Source organism: Grammomys surdaster, unplaced genomic scaffold, assembly GCF_004785775.1.
Source record: "Grammomys surdaster isolate TR1022 unplaced genomic scaffold, NIH_TR_1.0 198, whole genome shotgun sequence".
In the NCBI taxonomy this organism is placed as follows: domain Eukaryota; kingdom Metazoa; phylum Chordata; class Mammalia; order Rodentia; family Muridae; genus Grammomys; species Grammomys surdaster.
The window spans coordinates 1881954-1893145 of NW_021604643.1; the positions used below are offsets into that span (position 1 = coordinate 1881954).

Consider the following 11192-nt stretch of genomic DNA (forward strand, 5'->3'; position numbering starts at 1 on the left):
GGGAGAGGGAGAGGGAGAGGGAGAGGGAGAGAGAGACCCAGCAGCTGTGGGATTTTCTTGAGTGTACAAACCAAATAATAACATTCTTCCAACTTACACAGGTTGATTACTGTATCTTTTGACATGACTTTGTGCTTGTAAGATTTTATGATCTCCTACCCCCACCATTCCCAGCTTAGTGATATATCTAATTATTTAATCAAGAACTGTTAGGTGCTACTCAGATCTTGCAGATGTGACTAGATCTCAAACCAGTTGAAATGTGATAAAAGCATTCCCAACCCTTCTCTCCTAAATCCTTTGCTACTTTTCTTTCTCCTATTCTTTTAATTAGATGATCTAATTTGTTGATGTTCGCCCTTGTTTTCATAGTTTGTTTTCAAATGGAAAGTACATATTTACTTTCTTTGTTTCTATATATAATTTATGAAAATTCATTTTGAAATGAAATTTTTTTTTTACTGTTTAAAAGACTGTACTTAACATTTATGTACTCAACCAGGAAGCAGATCTGGTAACTCTTTCAATAAAGCTGCAGAACAGAAAACTCAACTGAAACTCACAGTTGGGGCTGAAGAGGGCTCAGAGGTAAGAACGCACACTGCTCTTGCAGAGGACCCAAGTTGGGTTTCCAGCACTCACACCTGGCACAGCTCTAGAGAACCTGATGATCTTTGGCTTCCACAGGTATCTACACCCCGAATGAATAACCTGTCTCTGACAGACATATAAAAACAAAACAAAAAAAACCCATAAAAATAAAAACAACAAAACCAAAAACCAAACTGCCCAAAACCGCAGTAACCTTTTTATATAATGAACTCACTGAAAAAGAAATTTAGAAAAAATAGATCCCCATTTCCAAAGCTTCAAACAACAAAGACAAAACAAAAAACAAACCAAGGAGCTGGAAAACCCCCTTCAACAAAAGCTTTAAAATAATAAAATTGAGGAAGATACCCCCAAGCATGTTCAACTTGTTAATACATCATTGAAGTGTTCACTTCAGTACCAGACAACTGAGTGACAAAAACAAACTGCAAAATCATTTTGTATTTATGTAAGTTCGTGATTCCGAGTTGGACCATAGTTCTTCTTTGGTCCATGTGGTTCACAGGCTGCAGTTTGGGCATGCCTGCAATGATGACTTTACATGCTCATTGAACAGTAAGTAATATTATGAGCAAAGCTATACTACCAAAAGTAACCTGTAAATTCAATGCACTCCTCCCCAAAATTTCAATTGACCCTCTTTTTTTTGTTTTTTGTTTTTTTTTGGAAACAGGGTTTCTCTGTGTAGTCCTGGCTGTCCTGGAACTCACTCTGTAGACCAGGCTGGCCTTGAACTCAGAAATCCGCCTGCCTCTGCCTCCCAAGTGCTGGGATTAAAGGCGTGCGCCACCACCGCCCGGCCAATTGATCCTCTTTATGAATCTAGAAAAAAAAATTCTAAAGTTTATATGGATGCAAAGTGATGGATAGCCATAGCAGTCCTAAGACTGCCAGAGGTATTGTATGGCCTCAAATTATATTCGAGAGCCACAGTGTCAAACACAGCAGAATACTGGCCCCAAAACAGATATACAGATCAATGGAGTAGAATGAGAAGTCAAACAAACTTAACAGCTATGGCCGCCTAGTTTTTTGTCGAGTGTACACGGGGACAGGGGAAACCTGTTTAACAAATGGTGCTGGCAAAACTGTGCACTCATCTACAGAAGAATCAAGTTAGAGCAATATATCTCAATTTGAACACAACAAATTCAAGGTGGACCAACGACCTTAATTTAAAACATGAAATGTTCAGACGGCTAGAAAAAAAAGCATAGGGATGACATTTGGAAATGTAGGTACAGACATGTTCTGAATAGATTCCAACAGAAAGCAGCCGCAAGAACTAACATAGAGCATTGTGTGAAATTTAAAAGTTCCTTCAAAGCAAAAGAAGCTTCAGTAGGGTGAGGAGATGCCCTACACAATGGACGACTTTTGACAGACAAGGAGCTAATATATAAAGAACTGTGAAACTACACACACACACACACACACACACACACACACACATTGGACAACCAATAAACGTGCTAATGAATTGAACAGTTTTTAAAAGAAGCACTGCCAAAAAGTGTTTTTAGGAGTTTCACATCTTTGGCCAGCAGAAAAATGCAAATCAAAACTACTTGGTGATTAAGTCTCATCCCAGCCAAAATGGCTATCAAAATAACAGATGCCAAGATAAAGGTGGAACACACCTTTAATCCCAGCACATGGAAAGCCCAAATGTCCTTGAGTTCAAGTTCAGCATGGTCTACAAAGAGTTCTAGGGCTACACTGAGACCATCTCAAAAAAACAAAAAACAACCAGATGCCAACCAATGCTGGAGAAAAACATGGGAAATAGATTATTCATGGGAGTGTACACTCCTGTAGTCACAGCCACTAATATGTCAGTGTAAAGTTCTCAAAAACAAAACCCCCTAAAGCAAAAATAGATCTACCATATGAGCCAGCTATACCATTTGTGGGCATGTGTCCAGAAGACTCTATATCCTATTAGAGATACGTGGACATCCATGTTTACTCCTGCTTGCCTCAATGTCTGTCAACAGATAAAGAAATTGTAGTATATAAACATCAAATTTTATTCCATCAAAAAGAAAAATGAAGTTGTAGGAAAACAGTGTAAAGTAACTCAAGTTCAGAAAAACATCAAACTTTCTCTCTTAAAAGATATGCCTTTTTTGTTTGTTTGTTTGTTTGTTTGTTTTTTCGAGACAGGGTTTCTCTTTATAGCCCTGGCTGTCCTGGAACTCACTCTGTAGAGCAGGCTGGCCTCGAACTCAGAAATCCGCCTGCCTCTGTCTCCCAAATGCTGGGATTAAAGGCATGCACCACCACTGCCTGGCAAAGATATGCTTCTAACATATATATATATATGTTTATTAGGGGTGAGGCATAGACATGTGTCATGAACTAGACAGGGGTCTGTGATGGTGTTGTCTACTTGAAAACATCTATAGTCACTTGGGAGATGGGCTTCTGGGCACATCTGTGAGGGATTATTTTGATCCTCATTGAGGGGTTGGAGGTCTTGCCACCGTGGGTGGAACCATTCCTTGGGCTGGAATCCTGGACTACATAAAAAGGTGAGAGCTAGCAAGCTGGCTTATCAGGTATAGGTACTTGCTTCCAAACCTGTTGATCTGAGTTTGATCCCCAGAAACCATACAGTGAAGAGGGGGCCAACCCTTTAAGTTGTTCACTGACCATCACATAGTGACACAAAGGTGTTTACAAACATACACAAATAAAGGTTCGGTTCTAAAAGGTTAGCTGAGAGTACACAAGCATCCTTGCTTCCTGCTTGACAGGGGTGCAGGCGACCAGCTCCCTCAAGCCCTTGCTGCTCTGACTTCCACATGGTGGACTACAGCCTCAACAGTGGGCTCAGTAGACCTTTCCTGACCTAAGCTGCTTTTGTCACAGTATTTCATCACAGCAGGAAAATAAACTAAGACAAGGTCTCAAGAGGCAGAAAAGGTGTAAGGGAGGTGAAGAGGCTGAAAGAAAGCGATATGCATGTAGTCTGTGGACAGAAAAGCATCAGGAAAGCCTGGGCAGGCAGATATCGGTGGGGATCAACCGAAGTATGCTAACTAAACATAAAAATCTAGCCGGGCGGTGGTGGCGCACGCCTTTAATCCCAGCACTTGGGAGGCAGAGGCAGGTGGATTTCTGAGTTCGAGGCCAGCCTGGTCTACAGAGTGAGTTCCAGGACAGCCAGGGCTACACAGAGAAACCCTGTCTCAAAAAACCAAAAAAAAAAAAAAAAAAAAAAAAAAAATCTTAAAAAGTTGTCACTCTGAGGTAGATACTATTTATCATTTCTTGGTTTTCCTCTCGTGGACATCAACTATCTTTTCTGAATTTTGGATGGGATTTAATGTCAAAAATACAGAAACGTAGACAAAATTATTCAGTAACAAAGCTAGTATTCTGAATCCAATACAAAAAGTAGTCACTGATACATAGCTCAAACATAAACAGTGTGCTTTATTAAAAACAAAACTGTAACACAATAACTTAGTAATGACACATCAAATAACAAGATACAGACAAAATTAATGAAGAGGGATTGTTGCAGCTTGCACTAGTGATCTCCTTTCAACAGGAAAAGCTGCTAGTCTAGTGGTTCTGGCCCCATCTGCAAAATACAGGAATACAGAATCGGTACAAAAAAAAAAAACAAAAAACAAAACAAAACAAAACAAAAAACAAAAAACCCTATGTGTAAAGCCACCTTCAAATAATTGAATGAGCTCTCTCTAGGACCAGGGCTCCAGCAGAGATGGTTAAAGTGCTATCAGTGTTGAGAACTACAGGTCTAAAGTAATCAATACTATAAAAAATGTCCTCAAAACAAAATCAGTAAGCTGACCAGATCATTTCTTTTGTCTCAGAAAAAGGGAAGAGGGGCAGGTATCTGTTTCCTACTGTTCTTTATCTATCCATTGTTTGGCTATATTCATTGCCTATACTGTTTTAATAAACAGCAAATAGTGAACGTTAAAACAAGCTACCCAAACAGAAATCCTCACTAGTTTAAATTACACTCTTTTAAAACAAGGTTAGCTTTCAGAAACAATCTCACATTTTCATTTTGCATAGATACTCAAGTCTATTTGTTCAACCAAGGGGAGCCAACAAGATGTACAAGAAAGTATTTATTAGCATCAGCTGTATAAATGTATCCATTCCATGCACCACAAATAAGTTTGTGGTGCAAAGGAACATTTGACAGAGCAAGTTCGGAAGACCTGAGTGCTTCCTCTAAAACTGTCAAAACTTCCTTTTCCAAGATAAGCGTCTTCAAAGTCAAGAGCATGAACAAAACTTTTTTCATTAAAAATGCAGACACAAAGTATTTTGTCTGCAGCTGTACCACATCCTTGACAACTCTCCATTAGGAGATTCAGTAGCAATAAGTTATTTATCCCAAAACTCTTCCTCATTTTTCAGGTTTGAAAAAAGTATTATGTCAAGTACGGAAAAGAACTTTTCCTTTAGGTCTCCTCAAATTCAGTAAATCTCACTTCTTCAGATCCTTCTGTCAAGATTCCATGTCAATTTCAACTCCTTCACTCTTGTCCTCCAGTGTTTCTGTCAGGCTGTTTGCGCTTACATCTTCAAGAGCTGCCAGATCAACAGGGGGTAAAGGGTTCCTCCAATACTGGAATGTATTATACTGCCAAAAGTCTTCATTCTGCTTTAGGGAAGAAGAGAAAAGTATCACTGGCTTAGAAAACAACACTCCCTCAACACACACACACGGAAACTGCTTTGTTTCAATGCAGCAGGCTAACATACCTAGTCAGAGTACTCAGAAGGCTGAGTGGAGGAGTTGGAAGTTTAAAGTCAGGCTGAGCTACTCTGTCTCAAAAACAAATGGATAACTACACATTTTCGCAGTTACAGTGATTTACTTAGGGGTGGCACATACCATGACAGAAATCAGAGGACAACTTTGAGAAGTATTCCTTCTACTATGTGAGTTCTGGGGACTGACCTCAAGTCCTCAGGCTTGGCAGCAAAGTCCTTTCTTGCCAGTGCAATAACTACTTTTTAAACTCCTTGTTTGGAAAATAAACTCAAATAAAATTTACAGTCTTTCATTTTTCAACAAATAGTTTTGACTTTGGAGAATGCACTTTACATGCCTAAACAAATCTGTAGACTTGTATTTACTAACAATCTAATTTTAAAAGAATTTCCTGCAATAATATCTTTTAAAAAATGTATTTGTTTTTTAATGTGTCTGGGTGTTTTGCTTGTACTATGTGCATGCAGTGCCTGAGGAATCCAGAAGAGGGCATCAGATCCCCTGAGTCTGGAGTTTCTAACAGACTGCTCTTTAGCCATCATGTGGGTTTGGGAACTGCACCCTGGTCCCCCTGGAAAAGCAGCCAGTGTTTCAATGAGAAGTATGAGATTCAAAACATATATACACCTTTATAACCTATTTTTTCACTGATGTTTAGGACTGAGATTAACATAGAAGTCAAAATATTTCATGATCTTCAGTAAAGTTTAGGAACGTAAACATGATACAGTGAAAAACAATGAATTGATAATTGGTAGGACTGACAAACTGGTCTACCAAACATTAAGCAGTTTACCTTAAATGATTACAAAATTACTTTAAGTAGTGATGTTAAAATTGGCACAACATCCTCAAAATACTCCATACAAAGAGAACTGCCCTGGAGCCCCACACAGGCTGATGGGTGCTAATGCTCAACCTGAGCACTCTGCTCAGGTCAAAGCCTTCCTACACTGCCGGTAAGTTTACATTTGCCACCATAACAGTGTTCACCAGAAACGACAGTCATGTGGACATACTGCTCTAGCGATAAAAAAGAAACAAAGCCAAGTGAAATTAACTTCAATCTTACTTGTCCCAATACAGACAAAATACTGTTTCAACATTTCAACACTTAATGGTATGATGTATCCTTTTGAGAATGAAGAGTGTATTTTACATTTCTAGCACTATTCAAAAGTGGCTACATGTCACCCTCAGGGGCCACAAGACAGTCATGTTGCATGCAGCAACCCTGCCATCAGCCTTTTCCTGCTTTAAGGCAGAAAGAATTAGTCTTTTGGGAATTTAATATTGGGGGAGGGAGGGAGGGAGGGAGGGAGGTTGGGAGAAAACTGTAGAAAAATGGGTAAAGCTTGAATACCGCATTAGAAGCATGGCTTCTGCTGGCTGCTACTAACACAAGGTAAGAGATGTCAGGTCTAGCCAACTGTGTCTAGCAAGGAGAAGCTGGTGTGATGTCCGCTTACTGAAAGCTTCCTTTCGCCAGTATGTCACTCTCTCTCATCAAATATGCACATATACCTAGACTGGCTGCAGTTACATCCAATACTTCTGGAAGACTACGATTCTGTTCTAAGAAACCAGTAACGTCACCTAAAAACAGTGACTGTAGTATTGAAAGATAGTCTCTCTAAATGCCTTTAATCTCAGCACTCGGAAGGCAAGAGGTTATGTGGCTCTCATGGTTGGAGGCCAGCCCGGTCCAGGACAGTCAGGGCTACACAAAGAGAAAATTTCCGTTATCTTATCAATTTTGTTATAATATAAAATAACTAGAAAAAAAAACATTGGGCAGACGCATTCCAAGGTGGTTGAGTGGGGCAAGCTCTAAGAATTATGCTTGCTTTTTCATCCCATGCTCCACCAACTTATGCAAGAACTGCTCTTGAGTCCCGAAGTCAGGCCAAAGCTGTATACAATGTAGGCTATAAACTCACTTTTCTAGTCACATGTCTAAAATAAAATTAACAGCACACCCAATATGTGACAAGTTACTTCGTTTGTAAGACAGCTCAGACCTTGATCTTTTATCATAACCATATTTTGAATTCCTGCTCTTTTACACTTACAACACATAAGTTTGGTTAAGTTATAATTCTAGTGTATTCTGAATCACATGGCTAACGGCTATACAAAACAAAGGAGCTGAGAGGAAAGTGAGTCCAACAAACCATTCTCATAGCACTGAACATTATGAGTTAACGGGTCCTCTGATAATTGCTACTGGAAAGTTTGCCAGAAGTTCTACAATATTTGTCATCAAATCAAACGCTTCTCTCCGGTTTGTCACTGAGCTGACCCTCTGGGGTCCAGCCCGTCTGGGTCACTCGAGAATCCTACTTCGCCGCCCGGACAGGGCTCCGGGCTAGTGAGTCGCTATCGGACTTACCTGGCTGTGCACACCGTCGGCTCCCTGCTGGCTGTCCGCGCTCTCAACCCTGTCGCCGCCGCCCGCGGCCCGGCTAACCCGGGGTTCCTCCTGCTCGCCAGGAGGTGGCTCTCCGGGCTCCAGGCTACAGCTCTGCAGCTCCTGTCTGTCGTCCCCACCGCCGCGTCGCTTGCGGGGCGCAGACGCAGGCTCCGCCATGGTCCCCGCGTCCCCCTGGCGCTTGAGGGGCCGAGCCACCCCAGACGACGGGACCCAGAGCGGCGGTTCCTCGGGGAAGTCGCTGAGCAGGAGCCGCTTCCAAGGCACGCGGAACGTGAGCGGCTCAGCTGCACGCCGCTTGGCCATGGGCCAGGGATGGGGGGGTCGCGCGGGCGGCAGCGGAGGGCTGCACGGAGCTGGGAGCTGGGCTGTCCCGAGGGCGGACCGGAGGTTGGGGAGCCGCAGCGCAGCGCCGGAGTTTCGAACCTGCGCCGTGATGCGCGCGCACCTACGCCCATCCAGCGCTGCCGCTGGTTGGTGGAGGCTCGCTGCTCGCGTTCCCGAGCGCCCTTGCGGCCGGAAGTGCGCGCTCTGAGGGGGCGGGGCATGGGATGTGGCTTGTAGGAGGCTGCTACACCCTAGCGGCTTTATTTTTACTTGCACGGTTGCTCGGATTTGTATGTGTGCTTCTCTGTCCCTAAGCGGAACAGGCGAGGACACGGGCAGAAGACCCCGCGGTCTCCGAAGTCCAGGCGGGAAGTGGACTGGGCCCTTTCCTCTGTGCTGCGAACCTCGTGCGGCGATGGTGTTTGCTTAGTCCTCAACGGCCTGTAGTTTCCAAGACCTTCTTTCCACTGGGTGGTGTCTGGCAAAGAGAAATGCAAACTGCTATGGGTTTGCTTCAGCCCGTACTTTTAAGTCTTTTGGTAAAAGCAAAAAGTAACTTAAGGATAGCGGTTGCCTACCATGCCCAAGGCTGTAGGTTCTATCCCCAGTGCTGTGAGGAAAAGGAGAAAAAGCAGTAACTAAACAAAACTAAGAAAGAAAATAAGGCCACCAGCACTCCGAAGAAACAATCTTTCTAGGGCATGGAAGTTCTGTTTTAGCTGATAGCTGTTAGTAATCTAACTAAACTCCACCTCCACAGTCACTTGGCAACACCCAGGTATGCTCCGCCCCACAGTTACCTGGCAATAGCCAGGTAGGCCTGCCCACTATAAAAGGGGCTGCTTGGCCCCCTCCTCTCTCTCTTGACCCCTCGACATCCCCTCCCCTCTCTCTCCACGTGGTCATGGCCGGCCTCCACTTCTCTCTCTCCTCTCTCCTCTCTCCTCTCTCCTCTCTCCTCTCTCCTCCTCCTCTCCTCTCCACCTACTCTCCTGTGATCTGTCCAAGCTGCGCGCGTGAAATCCTTTTCATAGGTACTGAGAATCTTCAAAACAAACAAACAAAAAAAGACTTATGTGTATGAGTGTACTTATGAGTATGCACCATACGCATGCTTAAACATCTGTGTCTAGATGTGTACTCCAGTAGGTTATGGGAGGACTGAGCAAGTATCAGTGTGCAAAGACAGCGTTATCGGACGTGTACCATAGCTTTTCTGTTCTCTCCATTTCCTGTTTGCAGTTGGTAATTCCTCCACCTGGAACAAATGAAAAATTCACCATTGCCACTTTCAAACTAGTCACACACATCAGACATGAAAGAATTTAGTCCTACAGATGATTTATTGTGCGGAAACATTGTTCCAAAACGATAGAATACAGCATGGGCAGATTCATTCCTTCTGTTCTCTCAGAATCTTGCCGCCCCCATCCCCAATTCCTTATGAAACTTAGCATATGTACACAAGGTAGTATAAAGCATATGCTTTGGGCTGGAGAGATGGCTCAATGGTTAAGAGCACTAGCTGCTCTTTAGAGGTCCTGAGTTCAATTCGCCGTAACCACATGGTGGCTCACAAACATCTGAAATGGGATCTGATGCCCTCTTCTGGCACACAGGTATATATGCAGATAGAGCACTCATACATTAAATAAATCTTAAAAAAAAAAAAAATGACCGTAATAACATGCAAGTGTCACTGCCCAGTTTCAGTTTCAGAAGGGAAGATCTGTGTGCCACCTCATTGTCACCTGTTTCTCTTTCCTGTGCCAAATTGGCTTGTTTTGGACTTTGAGTTATTTATAACTTCTTTGTAATTTCTCCCTCTATCCACTCACCTATTTGTATTTCTTATTTTTTTTCCAAAGGGGAGGGAAGTTATTCAGGGCAGAGGGCAAAGGTGGGGAGAGAAACAGGAGAAGATGTAGAGAAAGATGAGAGAAAGGAGAGAAGTGGAGGCTGGCCATGACCACGTGGAGAGAGGGGTAAGGGAAGGAGGGAAGGGTGAGGGGACAGAGAGAAGCTAGAGGCAAGAGAGTAAAAGAGTAACAGGTCTTTTAAAATATTTTTTTCTTTCTTTTTGCTATTTGTATTTCTAAGACGCTTTTGGTTTTGATAATATTTTAAGATATACTAAGGTCTAACTGGCATACAATAAGCTGCTGATATTTCAAACGTGGAATTTTGCCACGCAGATATGCCTGTGAAAACACATGATAGTGCATCACCTTAAAAAGCTTTATCTTAGCGGTGGTGTTACACACCTTTAGTCTTAGCACTCGGGAGGCAGAGGCAGTTTGAATTCGAGGCCAGTCTGGTCTACAGATCTAGTTCCAGGACAGTCAGGGCTACACAGAGAGACCCTGCCTCTAAAAACAAAATCTATAAATGCTAAAAGCATTGTTCAAAAATGTGTTTTATTGTATTACGAAGTTTTTCTCAATTTAATCCTTTTTATAGCACGAGAGGTTATCATTATTACTATCATTATTTTACATCCTCATCAGCAAACAATATGGCCAATGTGAAATGGTATCTCATTGTGGCTTCAATTTGCACCTCACCCAATGAAGCTGGACATGTTTTTTGTATTTATAGATTTTTGGTTTTGGTACAGGAATCTTTGTTATAGTTACTGGTGTTCTTTGCTAAACAAATTCTACACTTACTATATGGGTCAATTGATCAGTCCTATTTTTCTTTGGGTTTGGTCTGATGTAAGAGATTGATCCTTACACTACAATCTGTGCCTCAAAACCTGCCGTTTGAACTCTAATGCCTGTGTGGCCCAGAGTGGATGGCTAGATGTCAGCTAAAGATATGTTGTATCTTTAGCCCTCTTTAAAAACTAGACCACATGTCTTTTTTCTCTGGCTTGTGAGGACCTTTTTATTTAGTACCCTAAAAAGCATTTTCTATGGTAATTGTTGGTATCAGACTTCTACTAATCTGTGTCTTTTATTTTCATTGTATGGTGAATTATTCTATTTTGTTTTTGAGACAATGTCTTAGTATGTATCCCTGGCTTGCCTGGAGCTCTCTAGACCAGGCTCT

General features: G+C 42.3%; 1 protein-coding gene across 2 annotated transcripts; it reads right to left on the bottom strand.

Annotated features, from left to right (window-relative positions):
* Positions 1–4033: 4033 nt before the first annotated feature.
* On the bottom strand, positions 4034–8215 carry CUNH9orf40 (chromosome unknown C9orf40 homolog). 2 transcript variants are annotated; one of them, XM_028770134.1, is made up of 2 exons: positions 7773–8215; positions 4034–5266 (listed from the first exon to the last, which is right to left on the bottom strand). In XM_028770134.1, exons 1-2 carry the CDS (start codon positions 8115–8117, stop codon positions 5111–5113), a joined length of 501 nt encoding a protein of 166 aa, XP_028625967.1. In that variant the 5' UTR covers positions 8118–8215; the 3' UTR covers positions 4034–5110. The 2 variants fall into 2 exon arrangements, with proteins under 2 accessions (XP_028625967.1, XP_028625968.1); XM_028770135.1 differs by having other exon boundaries at positions 4034–5263; positions 7773–8199.
* Positions 8216–11192: the final 2977 nt, after the last annotated feature.

Excerpts from the sequence above, each read along its gene's own strand:
- CUNH9orf40 (XM_028770134.1), bottom strand. The coding sequence starts at position 8,117 with ATGGCCAAGCGGCGTGCAGCTGAGCCGCTCACGTTCCGCGTGCCTTGG. Across the intron at positions 5,267-7,772 it reads CCGACGGTGTGCACAGCCAG|CAGAATGAAGACTTTTGGCA; the intron begins GTAAGTCCGATA and ends TCTTCCCTAAAG.